At 44.2% G+C, this 26,035-nt stretch overlaps 2 protein-coding genes across 2 annotated transcripts; both read left to right on the top strand.

Moving 5' to 3' along the window:
• The first annotated feature begins 6,463 nt into the window (after positions 1–6,463).
• Positions 6,464–7,292, top strand: LOC127309210 (pathogenesis-related protein 1-like). The gene has a single exon (XM_051340143.2). It carries the CDS (start codon positions 6,523–6,525, stop codon positions 7,021–7,023), a length of 501 nt encoding a protein of 166 aa, XP_051196103.1. The 5' UTR covers positions 6,464–6,522; the 3' UTR covers positions 7,024–7,292.
• On the top strand, positions 7,090–11,708 carry LOC139832734 (uncharacterized). The gene is made up of 5 exons (XM_071822558.1): positions 7,090–7,099; positions 9,055–9,929; positions 10,351–10,757; positions 10,877–11,012; positions 11,133–11,708. Exons 1-5 carry the CDS (start codon positions 7,090–7,092, stop codon positions 11,706–11,708), a joined length of 2,004 nt encoding a protein of 667 aa, XP_071678659.1.
• The last annotated feature ends 14,327 nt before the right edge of the window (positions 11,709–26,035 follow it).

The raw sequence follows: 26,035 nt of genomic DNA, 5'->3' as shown, positions 1-26,035 counted from the left end.
ACTAAGGTCAACATGCCCTCTACGAGATCTAAACCCCGGAGAGAACCCAAACCGATGCACCTAATGCAATGGCTAAGAACACCACTAAGATGCCCAAGTTCTTCTCTCCCAAATTCCAACAAAGCTACAAAAGCTATTGGGGGAATAAGGGAGGAAGAACAAATATGTGGAGAAACACCAAATAACTCCAAGACCTAGATCTAGCAAGATCCCCTCACTTGGAGAGGGATTCAATTGGTGAAGCTCTAGATCTAGATCTCCTCTCTCCTTTCCCCCAAAAATATGCAAGAAATAGGGGGGGGGGGTCAAGAGGAGGAAGAAACAACTCAAGGTCAACAATGGAGGTGAGAGAATGGAGGAGAAGAAGTGTTTGGGTCGGAGGTGGAAGAGACGTATAAATAGGGGGCCCAAAATATAGCTGTTGGGGCTGAGAAAACGGTCAGATTCGCGCCTGAGCGGTACTACCGCTCGGATTCGAAATCCCCACAGAACTTGTCCACGTGGACATAGAGCGGTACTACCGCTCGCGGTACCGCTCGAGGTACCGCAATGGGGTCCAAACCTTACTGGACTCAAAGCGGTACCACAGCGGTACCGAAGCGGTACTGTCGTAACTAGTTACGGTACTTGAGCGGTACCGTGGGCGGTACTACCGCTTGCAAGCGGTACTACCGCTCAAGGTACCGCAGAGGTACTGTAACATGTTCTGTGGGACTTTTTCATTGCAATGTAAAATCCATAACTCGAGCTAGGAAACTCGGAATGACATGAAACCAATTTTGCTGGAAAGAAGACGACGAGAGCTATCACTACAAAAACCTTCAATATGGAAAAGAGTGAGTGATGATTTTCTCATGGTCATAGAGGTGTAACCTCTCAATATGGTATATCGGGAAAATCATCACCCTCGCACATGCAACATGCGATGCATCCGAAATCCGTTTCCGATGAGCTAGAGCTTGTCATGAGAATGAACACAAGCTCTAACCCATCTCATGGATAAGAACCAAGAACAACCAAGAAACACGATGCAATGCATGCAAGGTTTGAGCTCTCTCCAATGATGCGACCCACTATCCTATCGAGCACAAACCTTAACCTTGCGCGTTCCTCTCGAGTCGGCAAGCTCCGTCTTCATCTCTCTTCAACCTTGTACATGCCACCGTCTTCTTTCATCTTCTACGCCGTCTTCATCTCTCTTCATCTTCTACACCATCTTCATCTCTCTTCGACACCTTCTTCATCGTACTCGACCTTCTCCATCTTGCAACCTTGAAACCGACACATGGCTATGGACTCGACCTAAGATAGATTCTCAATGCAACCGTTAGTCCATAGGGATTATCATCAATTACCAAAACCACACATGGGGGCTCCATGTTCTTTCACTTGTATTTACAAGAAAGTGAGTGAGAGCTCTATAGAATTCCTGATATTATATGTAGATGACATATTATTGATTGGAAATGATGTAGAACTTCTGAGTAGTGTAAAAGGTTATTTGAATAAGTGTTTTACAATGAAGGACCTTGGAGAAGCAGCATACATTTTAGGCATCAAGATTTATAGAGATAGATCAAGACGCCTAATAGGGCTTTCACAGAGTACATACCTGGATAAGATTCTAAAGAAGTTTAGAATTGATGAAAGCAAGAAAGGGTTCTTTCCCATGTTACCAGGTAAGACCTTGAGTAAAACTCAAAGTCCAGCTACGGTAGAGGAGAGAGAAAGGATGAACAAAACCCCCTATGCCTCGGCCATAGGCTCTATCATGTATGCCATACTATGTATAAGACCGGATATCGCACATGCTGTTAGTTTGACCAGCAGATATCAAAGTGATCCAGGAATTGAACACTGGACAGCGGTCAAGAATATCATGAAGTACTTGAAAAGAACTAAGGATATGTTTCTTTGTTATGGAGGTGACCAAGAGCTTGCTGTAACCAGTTACACCGATGCTAGTTGGAACACTGATCCGGATGACTCTAAGTCTCAGTTCGGATACGTATTAATTTTGAATGGTGCAGCAGTAAGATGGAGGAGTGCTAAGCAAAACATTGTGGCAAAATCTTCAACTGAATCGGAAAACATAGCTTCTTCGGAGGCTTCATCGAAGGCGATATGGATGAAGTATTTCATTACTGAGCTTGGTGTGGTTCCTAGTGCGTTGGACCCGATGACCATCTATTGCGACAACATGGATCACATAGCCAATGCACATGAACCAAGGTCACAAGAGAAGCTGAAGCATATAAAGCTACGTTTTCATACTATTCGCGAGTATGTCGAAGACGGCGACTTAAAGATTTGCAAAGTACACACTGATCTGAATGTTGCAGATCCGTTGACTAAAGCTCTCCCTAGAGCAAAACATGACCTACACCAGAACACCATGGGTATTAGGTACATTACAATGTAATCTAGATTATTGACTGTAGTGCAAGTGGGAGACTGTTGGAGATATTTCCAAGAGGCAATAATAAAGTGGTTATTATTATATCTTCGTGTTTACGATAATAGTTTGCATCTCATGCGATAATTGTATTAACCGGAAACATTAATACATGTGTGTTATGTAAACATAAAAGAGTCCCTAGTAAGCCTCTTGTTAAACTAGCTTGTTGATTAATAGATGATCATAGTTTCATGATCATGAACATCAGATGTTATTAATAACAAGGTCATATCATTAGGTGAATGATGTGATGGACATACATCCATAATAAGCGTAGCATATGATCAAGTCATTTAGTTCTTTGTGCTTCAAGCTTTAATATGCATAGTAACTTAATCCTTCGACCATGAGATCTTGTTAATCACCTACACCGGATGGATGCTTTGATGACACCAAACACTATTGCGTAAATGGGTTTTTATAAAGGTGGCATTAAGTGTTTGGAAAGTATAGGGTTGAGGCACTTGTATCAATAGTGGGATTTGTCCATCGTAATGACGGATAGATATACTCTGAGCCCTCTCGGTGGAATGATATATAATTAGCTTGCAAGCATGTGACTGGTTCACAAGGGATATCATATCACGGTACGAGTAAAGAGTACTTATCAGTAACGAGGTTGAACTAGGTATGGAGATACTGACGATCAAACTTCGGATAAGTAAAATATCTCGAGACAAAGGGAATTGTTATTTTATGTGAATGGTTCTTTCGATCACGAAGTCATCGTTGAATATGTGGGAGCTATTATGGATCTACAGGACCCGCTATTAGTTATTGATCGCAGAGGAGTCTCGATCATGACCGCATAGTTCTCGAACCGCAGGGTGACACACTTAAGGTTTGATGTTGTTTGAAGTAGATAAGGAATATGGAATGGAGTTCGAATGTTGTTCGGATCCTCGGATGGGATCCAGGACATCACGAGGAGTTCCAGAATGGTCTGGAGAATAAGATTCATATATAGGAAGTCACTTTCCAAGTTTGAAAATGATCCAGTGCATTTATGGAAGGCGCTAGAATGTTCTAGAACTTTCTGGAAGAAATCAGCATGGAAGGTGGAGTCCCGGGTGGACTTCACCAATCCTATCCAGCCGACCTAAGGGGAAGGTGGAGTCCATGGTGGACTCCACCACCATGGCCGCCCATAGGGGAAGGAAAGGGAGGAGTCCCACTTCCCCTAGATTTCACCCATATGGTAAGTTTTGAGTTGGACTCTTATTTGAATTTCGGGCAAACCCTAGGGGGTTCCACCTATATAATGAGGGGGAGAGGGAGGGGGCCGGCCACCACTTGAGCCGCACCACCCAAGGGCACCCAAGGCCGGCGCCCCAAGTTCCCCCTCTCCCCAAACCCTAGCTACTCCCCTCCTCCCGATACTCTCACGGTGCTTTGGCAAAGCGCTGCCAGAGATCTCCATCACCACCGCCACCACGCCGTCATGCTGGCGGGATTACGAGGAGGATCTACTACATCCGCTGCCCCGCTAGAACGGGGAGAAGGACGTCGTCATCAACACCGAATGTGTGACCGAGTGCGGAGGTGCTGCCCGACTGTGGCACCATCAAGATCTTCTACGAGCTTTTGCAAGAGGCAAGTGATCGACTACATCAACCACGAGATCTAATCTCCTTAACGCTTAGCGATCTTCAAGGGTATGATGATCTTCACCTCGTTGCTACCATCTACTAGATTAGATATTGGCTTGTTATTCGTTCTTGCGGTAGGAAATTTTTTGTTTTCTATGCTACGAACCTCTACAACGTCCACCTTCCAGGTGGCGGCAAACGGCTCAGCTGCCGCCGGGTGCCTGTCCCGCTGGTGCCCCGTCGCGAGCCGGATATGAGCACCGAGATCCGGCGCAGGCGGCGGTACCTACCACCGGACCTCCGCGACGATCGCGCCTTCGCCGTGGAGTCAAATCAATGACACACCTGGCGCCAAACCAAGGAGGAAGGCGGGTTCCTCGGTGACCGTGATTTCCCATATACCACCGCCTCGTCGTTGAACACGACAGCCGCTGGTTCATCCTGCGCCACCGCAGGACGATGACGACACGTGGCCTACCACAACGAGGAGGCCAAGGATGACAACGACGACCTCATTGCATGTGTCTTCCACGATTGACATGCGGCCATGGCGGAGGGCCGGAAGTTTGTGTTCCCGACGGTGATGACTAACGAGGAGATCGAGAAGCTTGGCGTCCTCGTGTCGTAGGTGGACCGACCGTTGCAGCCACCGCTGCCCCGGTACGCCACAAACATCATGACGCCCGGCCTCACGGTGGACTCGGCCCTACAACAGGCGTTTTAGAACTCGGCCCCGCACCCTCAGCCGCTTCCACCTCCGCCGTTCAACCCGTGGGCTCCTCCACCTCCACCTCCACCACCGGCGGCACCAGCGTAAGTTCCTCCAGTTGGCAACATGATGTGGTAGATACGGAACTTCGTCGTGCTCGACGACGATGACGATGACGATGAGTAGTCTAGGGTAGCAGGCGGCGTATGCGCCTTCTAGTATTTATATTTTATATTTTTCTTTATTTACTATGTAAATTATGTTAAAAGAACGCAGAACGAAAAACAAAGTTCGTCGTGCCGCTCAGGACACCCCCGGCACAAACGGACGTGTGATCGATTTCGACCATTTAAATCGACATAAACGGACGCACGCGACCATTTTATGCGTCTGATATGCTTCGGTCCATTGGAGATACCCACTTGCTCCTTGCGAACATTCGCTTCCAAAATAATATCACACCTGTTCATCAGGCAACTTGTTTATTCGCTGCTGCAAGTCCCCCAGAATATCCCGATTCAAGGCGTTCAGTCTTTTGATACAGACTTGAGAAACGACATTTGAACATGAATTCTTGGATACAGACTTGAAAACTTCATTCGAATATAAATCTCACATGGTATAATATTCGTGGTATATATATATCTAATATTTTATTAACTATATTAATGGTTAAAGTTTTTTTCTCGGAGTGTGTATTAGCTAGACTATTAACCTAATAAACCAGTATGGAGGTAGTAAGGTTTGTGATTTTTTTCTTCGTTCCTTTTTGTGAACCAAAATTTTCTACTTTAGATTGTTTGAACATTACTAGAGTATTTGCTTTTATCCCAAGTTTCCATCTACGAGTAGACACTTCTTGTTTTACTCCTAAAAAACTTCATGGACCTTTCTCCATTTTAACCACCATAGATAATTCAGTCAGTAGAGAGCCGTTCAATTCTCGCAGTGACTGCTCTGGTATTGATGTATGTGTATAAAGTGTGAAAATACTCGCTCCATTCGTGAATAAGTGTACTTCTAAGTTTTATCCTAAATCAGATTACGACCAATTTAATAGAAAACGCTAGTAGTAACATTTATGACATTTTTCACCAATTTTAGAGAGAGATCGAGGAGGGAGAGGATAGCACAATACCAATGCGTTGAGGCCAGCAGTGGCGAGCAAACAACATATTCATCCGTGACAACAATGGGCAAGGGCAAGGACAACATATTGACACCGGTGCCGCCGACATCACAAAACAAGCGGGGCATGCACGTACGTCAGATTCGTTATGGGATAATTCATGAACTTCAGCTCTGCTGTAGCTTTCTGAAGAAACTGCAGGTCTGACTTCTGAACGTCTTATAATGTTAATTGATCGAGAGACCATGTTGACATTACAACTTGGCATGTCCAGACTCGGCCCAGCTATTTCAAAATGCTTCTTCAAACTAGGTTCTAGCATACTGAGCAATCAAACAAAACTAGACACCACGTAGGTTGTGAGAAATTCAGAGTCGAAGACAAGATTTTATACCTCTCTGAGATGTAGTTAGACATCACGCAACATTGATCGCAACATTGATTCAAAGTTCATTTAATCGTTGAACTTGCAGGTTTTTGTTTATTATTCAGTGGCAACTCACGGTGTCTCCAAGCTTAGCTTAGAGAAGGCATGGAGCTTGTGCGGTATAAATACACAACTCAGCGCGGTAGCAAACCTCATCATTACAGTTACAGGTACACCTTGCGCTCAATCTTGTAAAGCATACTATTAGCGATGGAGTACTCGCCGAAGTTAGCACTGCTCTTCGCTCTGTCGTCGGTGATGGCGGCCGCCGTCGTCACGGCCCAAAACTCCCCGCAGGACTTCGTGGACCTCCACAACGCGGCGCGCGCCGAGGTGGGCGTCGGGCCGGTGTCCTGGAACGACACCGTGGCGGCGTGGGCGCAGGACCACGCGGAGACTCACCGCAGCGACTGCGAGCTTAAGCATTCTCAGGAAGACGAGCCGTACGGAGAGAACATCTACGGGGGAGCCGGCGGCGGGGCTAGCTGGTCGGCGGCAGACGCCGTGAATGCGTGGGTGTCGGAGAAGGCAGGCTACGACTACGGCACCAACACCTGCTCGATCGACGCCTGCGGGCACTACACGCAGGTGGTGTGGCGCAACTCGACGGCCATCGGCTGCGCCCGCGTTGTCTGCGACAGCGGCGACGGCTTGTTCATCATCTGCAACTACTACCCACCGGGCAACTACCCTGGGGAGAGCCCCTACTAGCGCTACGTACCTACGACAAGTACAAAGGGCTGAGCGCCTGAGCCCGTATGGCCTATATATCGGGCCATGCATATGCGTATATATAGCTATGCATAAATAAAAATTGGGCTGCATGTGATCACAGTTTCACAGTTGTGATAAGAATATAAGATACGCCATAGTTTCACCGGCTATGGTATTGTCATATTATTATGTTTCATGTATAAGACTATGATGTTGTATTGTATTATTGTGCTAATAAATGAAAATATACGGTTCCATTGTGTTAACTAACGCATTTTACTACAGAACATCTCAATACAGTCAAAAAACCTCATCGCATACCTCTCTCACCAAGGTTATGTCAAGCGCATGCCCAATAGTTTCGTTTTGGAATATTTTGTGAGCTTCCGGTCCGCCTTACTTTCAAATAAGGAAACAACTAAAAGATTGAAGAACAAACACATCACTATGCAACACTAGATTTTAACGTGAAAATCCTCTCCAACAAGGAGAGGAAAAAATCACGGACTCTAGTCAACAAAAGTTTACTATATCAAAAGTTTTTACACAACGCTGTGAGTTTCCAATAACCTGACAAACCCTATCCGACGGCTCACAAGGTATATATATTTATAGACGGAAATAAAGTTTTCTACCGCGGGGTATATAAAATCAGATCAAAACATAACAAACCCCACCTTGAGATAAATTCTGTCTCGTAGCATGAACAAAAACAATCTCGTGAACAATACAGAAAACAGTTTTGGCGCCAAACAACCAGTTAGGCTAAACAGTTGTACCAACTAAACTTGATCAAAGCTCAAACTCGGAAGCAAAAATTGGCTTTCTTATCATATCAATAGGATTACGTGAGTACTAATCTTGCATACCTTCAGTTGATCTTGTGCAACAATATCGCGAACATAATGGTATTTGATAGCAACGTGACTCGTTTTCTTTTGAAACATTTGATCCTAAGTAAGGTATATGTCACTTTGATTGTCAAAAAACAGATCAATGCAAGATTTATCTCCACAATTAAAGCTAAGCAAACAAACCTTTCAACCAAACAAACTCTTTATATAATTCAGAAATAGTCATGTATACAACATCTGTAGTAGATGCAACAACTGGTTGCAGTGTTGCCTTCCAACTCATAGCACATCCACCAACAGTAAACACATAACCTTTAAAGGACCTCTGCTTATCCAAGTCGGCATTAAAATCTGAATCCACATAGCAAGCGAATCTCTCACCAGTCTTGCCAAATTTTAAACAAGTGTTGGATGTGCCTTACCTGAAAATACAATGACCAACCTTCCAATATCTTTTACCAGTATTAGCCATGTGTTGAATCAATGATAAATCAGGACGAGAACAAACCCTGGGCACTTCAAAGAACCAACATCACTAGAATATGAAACTAGTGACATGTACTGAAAATCTTCATCAACACTAGGAAAATTGCATTGCTATTAATTTAAAGTGAGGAGCAATAGGAGTACTAACAAAATTTGCATCATTGATGAGTGCATTTTTAAAGCATATTTACCTTATTTTTTTTATGAGTAGTGACAGGATTTTGGGTTTTTACGGAGCTCGCCCGCACCTTTTATGCTTGTTTCCACCGAAACTCAAATTATAAAGGTATTGATAAACAAAATGCGTTGAGACGCTGGGCTACCCAACCCAAATTATATCAGCCAACGAAACCAATTTAGTGTCTGCAGCCTTATCCAAATAAACACAGACAAACACCGTCTGAAATAGGTTGGGTCGTTGGGATGCCCTTAGTCACCTGATTGGCCGTGCCGTGACTTAAAAGAGGGTAAAGATGATACAAGCAGCAAAATGGCACCTGCAGAAGAAAATATACAGAAAGACTTGATGCAGTGTACTTTGGACTATACTCTGGCTCTGCTGGTGACCTGACGGCTCGCCTGAAATCCTTTGGCAAAGCGGCCAAGGTTTGCCAACGACACCACAAGTTTAATCTCCTGTTTGAAAATAATTGTAAATTCATCATTGATCTCCTCGATTTGTTTGAAGAAACCCGTGCTCTCTCTTTGGACGAGGGCTCGCTTCGTGCTACCTGCAGGTCCACCCTGGAGCGGCTAATTCTGGCTCGTGCTGCCCACTGGAAGCAGCGTGGGAAATTTCGGGCCATCGTCGAGGGCGACGAGAACTCCAAGTTCTTCCATGCTCGGGCTTCGCAGCGCCTCCGCCGCAACTCCAACCGCACCCTTGATATCGGTGGCGTGGCGGATGCTGCGCATGACGCCAAGGCGGCCGCCCTTTTCTCCTACTACAGCAACCTCCTTGGGTGGCGGCCGGCGGTGCAATGGGAGTTCGACGTCAACGCCCTCTACTCTGGCTGTCCCCGCGTCAATGGCGATGCGCTGGTCGGCGCATTCTCGCCCCTGGAGATCGAGGCGGCGATAAACTCGCTCGACCGCGCAAGTGCTCCCGGGCCGGACGGGTTTGGGCCGGCCTTCTACCGCGCCATCTGGGCCACGGCCCACCCCGCGCTCCTCCGTCTTTTCAAAAATTTCCACTCCTGCTCCGTGGATTTGGAGCGCATCAACCGGTCACACATCGTCCTCCTCCCCAAGCCTGCGGCCGTGGTCACCGCCGCCTCCTTCCGCCCCGTTTCGCTGCAGAATTGCTCCGTCAAGACGCTGTGCAAGGCTCTGACCTTTCGTCTGCAACAACAGATTGGCGCTCTCATCGACGTCGATCAGACGGGTTTCCTCACCGGGTGGAGCATCTCGGAGAATTTCATCGCGACGGAGCTGGTCCAGACTTGCTATCGCCGCAAAGCTCCCACGGTCGTCCTCAAGCTCGACTTCGCCAAGGCTTTCGACTCCGTCAGCTGGTCTAGCCTCCTCCGCGGTGATGCTCGCCAGGGGTTTCCCTATGCTTTGGTGCGACTGGCTCGACGACATCTTCACCTCCTCGCGCTCGGCCGTGCTCCTCAATGGCGTGCCTGGCCGGTGGATTCGCCGCATGAGAGGCTTAAGGCAGGGAGACCCGCTGTCGCCCTACCTTTTCCTCCTGGTCGCTTGTGTGCTCCAACGGCTTGTCCGCCGGGACGATGTCCTGCTACACCCTCTTGTCGACGGGGCGCCATGCCCGGTGTTGCAATATGTCGATGACACCCTCCTGATCCTGCGTGCCGACGTGGCCGCGGCTCAACGCCTGAAGCTCCTCCTCGTCCAATTCGAACGTGCTACAGGGCTGGCAATCAACTATGACAAAAGTATCCTTGTGCCCATGCACGTCTAGCCGGAAATCCTCGACGGCATCCAAGCTGTCCTCCAATGACGCGTCGAGGGCTTTCCCCAGACATACCTCGGCCTCCCCCTGTCCGCTGAGAAGCTGCGCCTTGCTGCGTTTAATCCTCTCATTGCCAAAGTTGACAGGTACTTGTCTGACTGGAGGGCTCTCCTCCTATTCGCCGGTGGGCGGGTGGTCCTGCTCAACGCAGTGCTCGACGCTCTGCCCACTTTCACCATGGGAGCCCTCGAGCTTCCCCCTGGCGTGCTCGCCACTCTGGACAGGCTCCGTCGCGCCTTTCTTTGGGCGACCACAGATAAGGTCAATGGTGCCCAGTGCCTCGTCGCCTGGGACCGCCTGTTCTGCCCAAAAAACGAAGGAGGGATGGGCGTCCGCTCCATCGCCGATCAGAACACTTGCCTGCTGCTCAAGCTCCTTCATCGGCTCCACTGCGTGCCAGGCGAGTCCTGGCCTCGGTGGGTCTGGGAATCTCAGGCTGGGCTCCCCCTGGACGGCTGGACCGCAACGACTCGACGACGGCACTCTCTGGGGCTCACTGGACGTCGTTGCGGCGCCTCCTTCCTCTATTCCGTAGAATCTCGCGGGTCAAAGTTGGGGATGGCATGCGCGCGGCATTCTGGCTGGACTGGTGGGTCCCCTCCGGGCCCCTCGCCACCACCATGCCAGAGCTCTTCTCCCACTGCTCGCTGCAGGGTGCCTCCGTGAGACAGGTGCTCGATCACGGGATCGACATTATCCTCGCCCCGCGCCTGTCCACCGTCGTCGTGGCATAGCGCGCCGACCTTCTTCGGATCCTGTCTTCCATCCGCCTGGGCAATTCTGTTGATGAGCGCTCCCTCCCGCTCCGGGGCAAGGCCGGCGGCAAGCTCTGCACCTCTGCCCTCTACAAGCTCCGCACCTTTGGCGGTGTCCAAGACGAGCACCACCAGTTCATCTGGGGCTGCTGCGCCCCCTCCCGGGTTAAGTTCTTCGGGTGGCTCGCCGTGAAAGACCGCATCCAGTGCCGGAGCAACCTTCTCTGCAAGGGTATCCTCGCAGCCGCTGATAGCGGATGCCCCATCTGCACTGAGCCGCTCGAGACTACGAGTCACATCCTCTTTGGTTGCCCCTTCGCGCGGCGGTTCTGGGCTTCCCTGGGAGCGTCGCCAAACGGCGGGCACCTCGCCTCTTCTGCGGCCAACTGTGCTCTCCCATCCGCCACTCCTCCGGGCTCCACCTCTACCCTCCGCTTGCTGTGCCTATGGCAGCTCTGGAAGCACATGAATGATGTCGTATTTAACGAGCTCGCGCCATCAATCGTCTTGATCCGTAAACTCTGCAGGGACGACACGGTGTTGTGGCGCGCTCGTCTGCCGTTGGAGCGCCGTCCTGACGTTGATGTGTGGCTCTCTTTCTTCCTGCACTGAGCTGCCTTCGGGCGTGTACCTCCCCCCTCTCCCTTCTGAACTTCCGGTCCTCTGATATCTGTACACATGTTTTACTATCGGGAAATTCACCCGATCCCCACAGGATGAAATGAATACAAAGCCATTCAGGTGGGAGCCTTTGCGCTCGCCCCCGGTGAAAACTCAAAAAATACTCTGGCTTGAGCAACTGCCGTGCGTCCTGTACGTGTCACTCAGGCCGTAGGTGCAGCTGGCTTGAGAGCGGTGATACGTCTCAAACGTATCTATAATTTCTTATGTTCCATGCTACTTTTATGATGATACTCACATGTTTGATATATACTTTATGTCATATTTATGCATTTTCTGGCACTAACCTATTGACGAGATGCCGAAGAGCCAGTTGCTGTTTTCTGCTGTTTTTGGTTTCAGAAATCCTAGTAAGGAAATATTCTCGGAATTGGACGAAATCAACGCCCAGGATCTTATTTTTCCACGAAGTTTCCAGAAGTCCGAAAGGGAAACGAAGTGGGCGACGAAGCGGCCACACAATAGGGCGGCGCGGCCCAGGCCCTGGCCGCACGGCCCTAGCGTGTGGGCCTCTCGCGTCGTTGATACGTCTCAAACGTATCTATAATTTCTTATGTTCCATGCTACTTTATTGATGATACTCACATGTTTTATACATATTTTATGTCATATTTATGCATTTTCCGGCACTAACCTATTAACGAGATGCCGAAGAGCCAGTTGTTGTTTTCTGCTGTTTTTGGTTTCAGAAATCCTAGTAAGGAAATATTCTCGGAATTGGACGAAATCAACGCCCAGGGGCCTATTTTTCCACGAAGCTTCCAGAACACCAGAGGAGATACGAAGTGGGGCCACGAGGTGGCGCCACACTAAGGCGGCGCGGCCAAGGGGGGGCCCGCGCCGCCCTGTTGTGTGGCCCCCTCGTGTCGCCCCCTAACCTACCCTTCCGCCTACTTAAAGCCTTCGTCGCGAAATGATACGTCTCCGATGTATCGATAATTTCTTATGATCCATGCCACATTATTGATGTTATCTACATGTTTTATGCACACTTTATGTCATATTCGTGCATTTTCTGGAACTAACCTATTAACAAGATGCCGAAGTGCCGATTCTTGTTTCTGCTGTTTTTGGTTTCAGAAATCCTAGTAACGAAATATTCTCGGAATTGGACGAAATCAAAGCCCAGGGGCCTATTTTTCCACGAAGCTTCCAGAAGTCCGAAGGAGAGACGAAGAGGGGCCACGGGGTGGCCAAACCCTAGGGCGGCGCGGCCCCACCCCTGGCCGCGTGGCCCTATGGTGTGGGCCCCCCGTGCCGCCTCTTGACCTGCCCTTCCGCCTACAAATAGCCTCCGTGACGGAACCCCCAGTACCGAGAGCCATGATACGGAAAACCTTACTGAGACGCCGCCACCGCCGATCCCATCTCGGGGGATCCAGGAGATCGCCTCCGGCACCCTGCCGGAGAGGGGATTCATCTCCCGGAGGACTCTACACCGCCATGGTCGCCTCCGGAGTGATGAGTGAGTTGTCTACCCCTGGACTATGGGTCCATAGCAGTAGCTAGATGGTTGTCTTCTCCCCATTGTGCTATCATTGTCGGATCTTGTGAGCTGCCTAACATGATCAAGATCATCTATCTGTAATTCTATATGTTGCGTTTGTTGGGATCCGATGAATAGAGAATACTTGTTATGTTGATTATCAAAGTTATATCTACGTGTTGTTTATGATCTTGCATGCTTTCCGTTACTAGTAGATGCTCTGGCCAAGTAGATGCTTGTAACTCCAAGAGGGAGTACTTATGCTCGATAGTGGGTTCATGCCTGCATTGACACCTTGGACAGTGACAGAAAGTTCTAAGGTTGTGTTGTGCTGTTGCCACTAGGGATAAAACATTGATGCTATGTCTAAGGATGTAGTTGTTGATTACATTACGCACCATACTTAATGCAATTGTCTGTTGCTTTGCAACTTAATACTGGAGGGGGTTCGGATGATAACCTGAAGGTGGACTTTTTAGGCATAGATGCAGTTGGATGGCGGTCTATGTACTTTGTCGTAATGCCCAATTAAATCTCACTATAATCATCATGATATGTATGTGCATGGTCATGCTCTCTTTATTTGTGAATTGCCCAACTGTAATTTGTTCACCCAACATGCTGTTCGTCTTATGGGAGAGACACCTCTAGTGAACTGTGGACCCCGGTCCAATTCTCTTTACTGAAATACAATCTACTGCAATACTTGTTCTACTGTTTTCTGCAAACAATCATCTTCCACACAATACGGTTAATCCTTTGTTACAGCAAGCCGGTGAGATTGACAACCTCACTGTTTCGTTGGGGCAAAGTACTTTGGTTGTGTTGTGCAGGTTCCATGTTGGCGCCGGAATCTCTGGTGTTGCGCCGCACTACATCCCGCCGCCATCAACCTTCAACGTGCTTCTTGGCTCCTCCTGGTTCGATAAACCTTGGTTTCTTTCTGAGGGAAAACTTGCTGCTGTGCGCATCATACCTTCCTCTTGGGGTTCCCAACGAACGTGTGAGTTACACGCCATCAAGCATATTTTCTGGCGCCGTTGCCGGGGAGATCAAGACACGCTGCAAGGGGAGTCTCCACTTCTCAATCTCTTTACTTTGTTTTTGTCTTGCTTAGTTTCATTTACTACTTTGTTTGCTGCACTAAATCAAAATACAAAAAAATTAGTTGCTAGTTTTACTTTATTTGCTATCTTGTTTGCTATATCAAAAACACAAAAAAAATTAGTTACTTTACTTGATTCATCATGTTTCCTTTTAATTTTACCACAAAAGACATACCGGTAGGACGTGGGTCTATAGTTGGGAGAAATAATATAGAAGAATTTTTCAATCATGTTAGCACCATTGAAAATTTTGAAGATAGACACTTGGTAGACCTTGCGCCTACTTATGAAATTGCTGCTACGCATTTAGTTCGCCTGTTGGAAACTAAATTTGTTAATCTTAATCCTATAATCCAACACATGTTTCTCACACTTGGTGATATGGAAGAAGGGGAAAAGAAAGATTTTATTTTAGAAACCCTTCTTAGAGAATTTGGTGGTCTAGCAAGAGAAGCTAGAAAGGTCTTTGCTAAATTTAATATGCTTGGTTCTCATACTAATTTTGTTAGTCTCCTTGAAAAGATGGACATGGATAGAATAAGATACACTAATAATATTGATGATGGTGGGGAGATCAAAGCACCAATACTATGTAAACTCTTAGCTATGAATGATGCACTAGAAAATAACTATGCTTGGCTTGTTCCTGAAAATTTGTTTGATGAAAGTAGCACGCCTAAGACTAATGAAAAGGGAGATGCTAAAACTTATGTATCTAATATACTATGCCTGGTTGAGAAAACTCCACACCCTGCTGAGAATGCACCACCCTTCGATAATACTTGATACACACTTTCTGCGCCTAGCTGAAAGGCGTTAAAGAAAAGCGCTTATGGGAGACAACCCATATTTTTACCTACAGTACTTTGTTTTTATTTTGTGTCTTGGAAGTTGTTTACTACTGTAGCAACCTCTCCTTATCTTAGTTTTGTGTTTTGTTGTGCCAAGTTAAGCCGTTGATAGAAAAGTAAGTACTAGATTTGGATTACTGCGCAGTTCCAGATTTCTTTGCTGTCACGAATCTGGGCAAAATCCCTCTGTAGGTAATTCAGAAAATTATGCCAATTTACGTGAGTGATCCTCAGATATGTACGCAACTTTAATTTAATTTGAGCATTTTCATTTGAGCAAGTCTGGTGCCATTTTAAAATTCGTCAATACGAACTGTTCTGTTTTGACAGATTCTGCCTTTTATTTCACATTGCCTCTTTTGCTATGTTGGATGAATTTCTTTGATCCACTAATGTCCAGTAGCATTATGCAATGTCCAGAAGTGTTAAGAATGATTGTGTCACCTCTGAATATGTCAATTTATATTGTGCACTAACCCTCTAATGAGTTGTTTCGAGTTTGGTGTGGAGGAAGTTTTCAAGGATCAAGAGAGGAGTATGATGCAACATGATCAAGGAGAGTGAAAGCTCTAAGCTTGGGGATGCCCCGGTGGTTCACCCCTGCATATATCAAGAAGACTCAAGCGTCTAAGCTTGGGGATGCCCAAGGCATCCCCTTCTTCATCGACAACATTATCAGGTTCCTCCCCTGAAACTATATTTTTATTCCATCACATCTTATGTGCTTTTTCTTGGAGCGTCGGTTTGTTTTTGTTTTTTGTTTTGTTTGAATAAAATGGATCCTAGCATTCACTTTATGGGAGAGAGACACGCTCCGCTGTAGCATATGGACAAGTATGTCCTTGGTTTCTACTCATAGTATTCATGGCGAAGTTTCTCCTTCGTTAAATTGTTATATGGTTGGAATTGGAAAATGATACATGTAGTAATTGCTATAAATGTCTTGGGTAATGTGATACTTGGCAATTGTTGTGCTCATGATTAAGCTCTTGCATCATATGCTTTGCACCCATTAATGAAGAAATACATAGAGCATGCTTAAATTTGGTTTGCATATTTGGTTTCTCTAAGGTCTAGATAATTTCTAGTATTGAGTTTGAACAACAAGGAAGACGGTGTAGAGTCTTATAATGTTTTCAATATGTCTTTTATGTGAGTTTTGCTGCACCGGTTCATCCTTGTGTTTGTTTCAAATAAACCTTGCTAGCCTAAACCTTGTATCGAGAGGGAATACTTCTCATGCATCCAAAATACTTGAGCCAACCACTATGCCATTTGTGTCCACCATACCTACCTACTACATGGTGTTTTCCGCCATTCCAAAGTAAATTGCTTGAGTGCTACCTTTAAAATTCCATTCTTCACCTTTGCAATATATAGCTCATGGGACAAATAGCTTAAAAAACTATTGTGGTACTGAATATGTAATTATGCACTTTATCTCTTATTAAGTTGCTTGTTGTGCGATAACCATGTTCACTGGGGACGCCATCAACTATTCATTGTTGAATTTCATGTGAGTTGCTATGCATGTCCGTCTTGTCTGAAGTAAGAGAGATCTACCACCTTATGGTTAAGCATGCATATGTTAGAGAAGAACATTGGGCCGCTAACTAAAGCCATGATCCATGGTGGAAGTTTCAGTTTTGGACATATATCCTCAATCTCAAATGAGAAAATTATTAATTGTTGTTACATCTTATGCATAAAAGAGGAGTCTATTATCTGTTGTCTATGTTGTCCCGGTATGGATGTCTAAGTTGAAGAATAATCAATAGCGAGAAATCCAATGCGAGCTTTCTCCTTAGACCTTTGTACAGGCGGCATAGAGGTACCCCTTTGTGACACTTGGTAAAAACAGTGCATTGTGATGATCCGGTAGTCCAAGCTAATTAGGACAAGGAGCGGGCACTATTAGTACACTATGCATGAGGCTTGCAACTTATAAGATATAATTTACATGATGCATATGCTTTATTACTACCGTTGACAAAATTGTTTCATGTTTTCAAAATCAAAGCTCTAGCACAAATATAGCAATCGATGCTTTTCCTCTATGAGGACCATTCTTCTACTTTTCAATGTTGAGTCAGTTCACCTATTTCTCTCCACCTCAAGAAGCAAACACTTGTGTGAACTATGCATTGATTCCTACATATTTGCTTATTGCACTTATTATATTACTCTATGTTGACAATATCCATGAGATATACATGTTACAAGTTGAAAGCAACCGCTGAAACTTAATCTTCTTTTGTGTTGCTTCAATGCTTTTACTTTGAATTATTGCTTTATGAGTTAACTCTTATGCAAGACTTATTGATGCTTGTCTTGAAGTGCTATTCATGAAAAGTCTTTGCTTTATGATTCACTTGTTTACTCATGTCATATACATTGTTTTGATAGCTGCATTCACTACATATGCTTTACAAATAGTATGATCAAGATTATGATGGCATGTCACTCCAGAAATTATCTGTGTTATCGTTTTACCTGCTCGGGACGAGCAGAACTAAGCTTGGGGATGCTGATACGTCTCCGACGTATCGATAATTTCTTATGATCCATGCCACATTATTGATGTTATCTACATGTTTTATGCACACTTTATGTCATATTCGTGCATTTGGAACTAACCTATTAACAAGATGCCGAAGTGCCGATTCTGTTTTTCTGCTGTTTTTGGTTTCAGAAATCCTAGTAACGAAATATTCTCGGAATTGGACGAAATCAAAGCCCAGGGCCTATTTTTCCACGAAGCTTCCAGAAGTCCGAAGGAGAGACGAAGAGGGCCACGGGGTGGCCAAACCCTAGGCGGCGCGGCCCCACCTGGCCGCGCGCGGCCCTATGGTGTGGGCCCCCGTGCCGCCTCTTGACCTGCCCTTCCGCCTACAAATAGCCTCCGTGACGGAACCCCGATACGAGAGCCACGATACGGAAAACCCATCGAGACGCCGCCACCGCCGATCCCATCTCGGGGATCCAGGAGATCGCCTCCGGCACCCTGCCGGAGAGGGGATTCATCTCCCGGAGGACTCTACACCGCCATGGTCGCCTCCGGAGTGATGAGTGAGTAGTCTACCCCTGGACTATGGGTCCATAGCAGTAGCTAGATGGTTGTCTTCTCCCCATTGTGCTATCATTGTCGGATCTTGTGAGCTGCCTAACATGATCAAGATCATCTATCTGTAATTCTATATGTTGCGTTTGTTGGGATCCGATGAATAGAGAATACTTGTTATGTTGATTATCAAAGTTATATCTACGTGTTGTTTATGATCTTGCATGCTTTCCGTTACTAGTAGATGCTCTGGCCAAGTAGATGCTTGTAACTCCAAGAGGGAGTACTTATGCTCGATAGTGGGTTCATGCTGCATTGACACAGGACGATGTGAGAAAGTTCTAAGGTTGTGTTGTGCTGTTGCCACTAGGGATAAAACATTGATGCTATGTCTAAGGATGTAGTTGTTGATTACATTACGCACCATACTTAATGCAATTGTCTGTTGCTTTGCAACTTAATACTGGAGGGGGTTCGGATGATAACCTGAAGGTGGACTTTTTAGGCATAGATGCAGTTGGATGGCGGTCTATGTACTTTGTCGTAATGCCCAATTAAATCTCACTATAATCATCATGATATGTATGTGCATGGTCATGCTCTCTTTATTTGTGAATTGCCCAACTGTAATTTGTTCACCCAACATGCTGTTCGTCTTATGGGAGAGACACCTCTAGTGAACTGTGGACCCCGGTCCAATTCTCTTTACTGAAATACAATCTACTGCAATACTTGTTCTACTGTTTTCTGCAAACAATCATCTTCCACACAATACGGTTAATCCTTTGTTACAGCAAGCCGGTGAGATTGACAACCTCACTGTTTCGTTGGGGCAAAGTACTTTGGTTGTGTTGTGCAGGTTCCACGTTGGCGCCGGAATCTCTGGTGTTGCGCCGCACTACATCCCGCCGCCATCAACCTTCAACGTGCTTCTTGGCTCCTCCTGGTTCGATAAACCTTGGTTTCTTTCTGAGGGAAAACTTGCTGCTGTGCGCATCATACCTTCCTCTTGGGGTTCCCAACGAACGTGTGAGTTACACGCCATCACGAAACCCCCAGTACCGAGAGCCACGATACGGAAAACCTTACAGACACGCCGCCGCCGCCAATCCCATCTCGGGGGATTCAGGAGATCGCCTCCGGCACCCTGCCGGAGAGGGGAATCATCTCCCAGAGGACTCTTCATCGCCATGATCGCCTCCGGATTGATGTGTGAGTAGTTCACCCCTGGACTATAGGTCCATAGCAGTAGCTAGATGGTTGTCTTCTCCTCATGTTCTATCATTGTTGGATCTTGTGAGCTGCCTAACATGATCAAGATCATCTATCTGTAATGCTACATGTTGCGTTTGTTGGGATCCGATGAATATGGAATACTATGTTATGTTGATTATCAATCTATTATCTATGTGTTGTTTATGATCTTGCATGCTCTCCGTTGCTAGTAGAGGCTCTGGCCAAGTTGATACTTGTAACTCCAAGAGGGAGTATTTATGCTCGATAGTGGGTTCATGCCTCCATTAAATGCAGGACAAGTGACAGAAAGTTCTAAGGTTGTGGATGTGCTGTTGCCACTAGGGATAAAACATCAATGCTATGTCTAAGGATGTATTTGTTGATTACATTACGCACCATACTTAATGCAATTGTCTGTTGTTTGCAACTTAATACTGGAAGGGGTTCGGATGATAACCTGAAGGTGGACTTTTTAGGCATAGATGCATGCTGGATAGCGGTCTATGTACTTTGTCATAATGCCCAATTGAATTCCACATTAATCATCATAATATGTATGTGCATTGTTATGCCCTCTCTATTTGTCAATTGCCCAACTGTAATTTGTTCACCCAACATGCTTATTCTTATTGGAGAGACACCACTAGTGAACTATGGACCCCGGTCCATTCTTTTACATCGAATACAATCTACTGCAAACATTGTTCTTTACCGTTCTTCGCATACAAACATCATCTTCCACACTATACATCTAATCCTTTGTTACAGCAAGCCGGTGAGATTGACAACCTCGCTGTTAAGTTGGGGCAAAGTACTTGGATTGTGTTGTGCAGGTTCCACGTTGACGCCGGAATCCCTGGTGTTGCACCGCACTACACTCCGCCATCAGCAACCTTCAACGTGCTTCTTGGCTCCTACTGGTTCGATAAACCTTGGTTTCTTACTGAGGGAAAACTTGCTGCTGTACACATCATACCTTCCTCTTGGGGTGCCCAACGGACGAGTGCTTTACCGTCACAAGGAAGCTACTTTCTAGGGCCGTTGCAATCCAACTCCCACGTCAGCAGCTCTTTTTCTGGCGCCGTTGCCGGGGAGATCAAGACACGCTGCAAGGGGAGTCTCCCACTTCCAATCTCTTTACTTTGTTTTTGTCTTGCTTTACTTTATTTTATTTACTGCTTTGTTTGCTTTCTTATATCAAAACACAAAAAAATTAGTTACTTGTTTTTACTTTATTTACTATCTTGTTTGCGTTCTCCATATTAAAAACATAAAAAAATTAGTTACTTGCATTTACTTTATTTAGTTTGCTTTATTTACTACTGCTAAAATGGGTACTCCTGAAAACACTAAGTTGTGTGACTTCACTAGCACAAATAATAATGATTTCTTATGCACACCTATTGCTCCACCTGCTACTACAGCATAATTCTTTGAAATTAAACCTGCTTTACTGAATCTTGTTATGAGAGAGCAATTTTCTGGTGTTAGTTCTGATGATGCTGCTGCCCATCTTAATAATTTTGTTGAACTATGTGAGATGCAAAAGTATAAGGATGTAGATGGTGACATTATAAAATTAAAATTGTTTCCTTTCTCTTTAGGAGGAAGAGCTAAAGATTGGTTGCTATCTTTGCCTAAGAATAGTATTGATTCATGGACTAAATGTAAGGATGCTTTCATTGGTAGATATTATCCTCCTGCTAAAATTATATCTTTGAGAAGTAGCATAATGAATTTTAAGCAATTGGATAATGAGCATGTTGCTCAAGCATGGGAAAGAATGAAATCTTTGGTTAAAAATTGCCCAACCCATGGACTGACTACTTGGATGATCATCCAAACCTTTTATGCAGGATTGAATTTTTCTTCACGGAACCTATTGGATTCAGCTGCTGGAGGTACTTTTATGTCCATCACTCTAGGCGTCGCAACAAAGCTTGTTGATGATATGATGATTAATTACTCTGAATGGCACACGGAAAGAGCTCCACAAGGTAAGAAGGTAAATTCTGTTGAAGGAACCTCCTCCTTGAGTGATAAGATTGATGCTATAATGTCCATGCTTGTGAATGGTAGATCTAATGTTGATCCTAATAATGTTCCGTTAGCTTCATTGGTTGCCCAAGAAGAACATGTTGATGTGAACTACATTAAAAATAATAATTTCAACAACAATGCTTATCGGAATAATTCTAGTAACAACTATAGGCCATATCCTTCTCATAATAGTAATGGTTATGGTAATTCTTACGGTAGATCTGTTTTGCCTAATGAGGAAAAGATGCTAGAAGTTGAAAGAGCTACTAAGAGCTTTATGCAATCACAATATGAGCAAAATAAATTGTTCACTAAAACTATGAATGAGCAATCTGCCTTGTTGAAAAATATAGGGAATCAACTTGAAAATCTGAATATGGAAGTTTCTGGTTTGCAAACTAAGCTTTCAAATGCTGAAAATCAAATCTCATACTTGTCTCAGTCACAATCTTCTTTAATTAATAAAATGGCTGCTAAACCTGAGGATAATGATAATAAAATTGCTACTACAGCAAACGCCATCCAAGTTAGAATAAATGAAAATATTAGATTGATGGCTGAATTGTGTGCTAGGTGGGAAAGAGAAGAAAATGCTAAAGAGAATAATGTAACTAAAGTTTGGACTATTACCACCACTAGTAATGCTAATGCTTCACATGTTGCTACACCTCCTACTATCAATGGTAAAATAATTGGTGTTGGCAATGTTTCTACTCCTAATGCAAAGTGTGCAAAACTGCCTGAAACTGCTAAAACTGCTGAAACTGCTTTTGATAAAACTGCTGAATTTTTTTTCAACATTGGGGACAATGATCCCATTGCTTTAAATCATAATGGTTTAGATTTTGATGATTGTCACATCTCTGAAGTTATAAAGTTCTTACAAAAACTTGCTAAAAGTCCTAATGCTAGTGCTATAAATTTGGCCTTTACAAAACATATTACAAATGCTCTCATAAAAGCTAGAGAAGAGAAACTTAAACTTGAAACTTCTATTCCTAGGAAGTTAGAGGATGGTTGGGAGCCCATCATTAAGATGAAGTCAATGATTTTGATTGTAATGCTTTATGTGATCTTGGTGCAAGTATTTCTGTTATCCCCAAGAAACTCTATGATATGCTTGACTTGTCACCATTGAAAAATTGTTATTTGGATGTTAATCTTGTTGATAATTCTACAAAGAAACCTTTGGGGAGGATTGATAATGTTCGCATTACGGTTAACAATAACCTTGTCCCCGTTGATTTTGTTGTCTTGGATATTGAATGCAATTCATCTTGTCCCATTATATTGGGAAGACCTTTTCTTCGAACTGTTGGTGCTATTATTGATATGAAGGAAGGTAATATTAAATATCAATTTCCTCTCAAGAAAGGTATGGAACACTTCCCTAGAAAGGGAATGAAGTTACCTTTTGATTCTATTATTAGAACAAGTTATGATTTTGATGCTTCATCTCTTGATAATACTTGATACACACTTTCTGCGCCTAGCTGAAAGGCGTTAAAGAAAAGCGCTTATGGGAGACAACCCATGATTTTACTACAGCACTTTTATTTTATATTTGAGTCTTGGAAGTTGTTACTACTGTAGCAACCTCTCTTTATCTTTATTTTATTGCATTTTTGTGCCAAGTAAAGTCTCTGATGATAAAGTTGATACTAGATTTGGATTACTGCGCAGAAACAGTTTTCTTGCTGTCACGAAATTGAGTCACTATGTCTGTAGGTAACTCAGAAAAATATGCAAATTTACGTGCGTGATACTCAGATATGTACGCAACTTTCATTAGTTTTGAGTTTTCTCATTTGAGCAAGTCTGGTTCCTCTAAAAAATTCGTATTTACGGATTGTTTTGTTCTGACAGATTCTGCCTTTTATTTCACATTGCCTGTTTTGCTATGCTTGATGGATTTCTTTGTTCCATTAACTTTCAGTAGCTTTGTGCAATGTCCAGAAGTGTTAAGAATGATCATGTCACCTCTGAACATGTGAATTTTTGATTATGCACTAACCCTCTAATGAGTTTGTTTCGAGTTTGGTGTGGAGGAAGTTTTCAAGGATGAAGAGAGGAGGATGATACAATATGATCAAGGAGAGTGAAAGCTCTAAGCTTGGGGATGCCCCCGTGGTTCATCCCTGCATATTTCAAGAAGACTCAAGCATCTAAGCTTGGGGATGCCCAAGGCATCCCCTTCTTAATCAACAACATTATCAGGTTCCTCTAGTGAAACTATATTTTTATTCCGTCACATCTTATGTGCTTTACCTGGAGCGTCTTTATGTTAATGTTTTTGTTTTGTTTGAATAAAATTGGATCCTAGCATTCATTGTGTGGGAGAGAGACACGCTCCGCTGTTGCTTATGAATACATATGTTCTTAGCTTTATCCTTAATGTTCATGGCGAAGGTTGAAACTGCTTCGTTAATTGTTATATGGTTGGAAACGGGAAATGCTGCATGTGGTAGTATATAATGAAATACTTGTAGTTCATTGAGCTTTGATAACTTGATTATTTGCAAACGTTTTGAGGTAATTAGATGGTAAGGCTTATTGGATAAATAAGTTAAAATTAGTAGTGGATTGTTGTCTTTAAGCTTGTGCCGTACTACAAACTCTACTTAAATAGTTGAAGGCGTAGTTGGACTTGATAGCTTTCCATGTCTAAGAGTTCATCGTAATAAATAAGTTGCGCTGAAGGTCGAGGGAGCTAGCAGGGCACTTGTGCCGCCGTGAACGGCCCTCCTTGGAGTGAATTTTAATCATGCTCTTAATGTTGAACCTGCTAGTTGTTTGCAATAAGCTTGTGAGTTCTTTTTGACTAATGTTAAGCTACGGTTTTTGGCACTTCCACCATCCAAATTTGCTAGCCTCTTCGGTACTGTGCATTGCTTTTTGCTCACATTGAGAATTGTGCATACTTCGCCAGTACATCCAAACCCGTGGGAGGACTTTCTCTTGTTCTCCTACACATAATCCCATACATCTCCTCAAAACAGCCACCATACCTACCTACCACAGCATTTCCATAGCTGTTACGAGATATATTGCCATGCAACTTCCATTTTACATTACATTACATGTTGTCATTTATCATTTATATATTGCTTTGCATGATTCTATACAGCTGATGTGTGGTTTACCCATGTTACGCTAGATCATTGCACATCCTGCTACACTGGCAGAGGCATACAGTTTTATACATCATGTTTCATTATGAGTTATTTGTACCGAAAAGTGTGTTGTCATATTAGGATGTTGCCCCTAAAAAGTGAAAAGAGCCATGGAGGCCACAGAAAAAAAGAAAAAAAAGAAAAAAGAAAAAAAAAGAATAAAGAAAAAGGGGGCGGCATTACTATCCTTTATCCACACTTGTGCTCATGTTTTAGCACCTGCGGTATTCATAGTCATCATTTGTGCTCATGTTTAGCACCTATACTCCATATGAGAGAGTTTTCATGTTTTACTAGTATAACTATGTGGGGAATTTACACTATAGAACTTGGGTTGTATATTCCAATGATGAGCCTCCTCAAAAAGTGCTCTAGGTCTTCGTGAGCAGCCAAGTTGGATGCACCCCCACTAGTTCCATTGGAGAGCTTTCATACACATATAGCTCTATGTGCATCCGTTGCATGGCAATCACTACTCCTTGCATAGTTTCGATCATAAGACTTCCTCTTGTCTAATGATCACTTATAGCTTTGCAAGACTTTCTTCCATTTGGCCTTCCAAACCCCCATTAACGTTCTTTATGCCATAACATCCTCGTGCTAATACCAAATGCTTGCGCTCACTGGTTGAGTAGACTTCGAAACAGTTGATTCATGACGTTCATGTTTATGTTTACTTGACTGAATCCTTCTTATGTTGTGAAAATTTACTTGATGCTTGGAATGAAGGATAGAAATTATACGCTGAATACTTAACACATCCTTAATGAACTTCGTACGGTTTCATGTCTTTAAAGCTATAGTTCATGAAAACTTCTAGCTTGTTTAACTCTTGCATTATCATCTCTTATATCAATATAGACATTTGCTTTGAGTGATTTGATCCCAGCTCATGTGCTTTACAATAGTATTGATCAAGATTATGATAGCATGTCACTTCAGAAATTATCTTTGTTATCGTTTACCTACTCGAGGACGAGTAGGAACTAAGCTTGGGGATGCTTGATACGTCTCAAGCGTATCCATAATTTCTTATGTTCCATGCTACTTTATTGATGATACTCACATGTTTTATACATACTTTATGTCATATTTATGCATTTTCCGGCACTAACCTATTAACGAGATGCCGAAGAGCCAGTTGCTGTTTTCTGCTGTTTTTGGTTTCAGAAATCCTAGTAAGGAAATATTCTCGGAATTGGACGAAATCAACGCCCAGGGGCCTATTTTTCCACGAAGCTTCCAGAACACCGGAGGAGATACGAAGTGGGGCCACGAGGTGGCGCCACACTAAGGCGGCGCGGC

Source organism: Lolium perenne, chromosome 6, assembly GCF_019359855.2.
Source record: "Lolium perenne isolate Kyuss_39 chromosome 6, Kyuss_2.0, whole genome shotgun sequence".
Classification (NCBI taxonomy): Eukaryota; Viridiplantae; Streptophyta; class Magnoliopsida; order Poales; family Poaceae; genus Lolium; species Lolium perenne.
Note: the sequence above shows the minus strand (reverse complement) of the source record. Positions and strands in the feature narration are given on the sequence as shown.

What these genes read in the sequence shown, in the direction of transcription:
- LOC127309210 (XM_051340143.2), top strand. Translation starts at nt 6,523, where the DNA reads ATGGAGTACTCGCCGAAGTTAGCACTGCTCTTCGCTCTGTCGTCGGTG.
- LOC139832734 (XM_071822558.1), top strand. An exon ending in CCAGGCGAGTCCTGGCCTCG is followed by an intron (nt 10,758 to 10,876) that starts GTGGGTCTGGGA and finishes TCTATTCCGTAG; the next exon opens with AATCTCGCGGGTCAAAGTTG. An exon ending in AGGGTGCCTCCGTGAGACAG is followed by an intron (nt 11,013 to 11,132) that starts GTGCTCGATCAC and finishes TCTGTTGATGAG; the next exon opens with CGCTCCCTCCCGCTCCGGGG.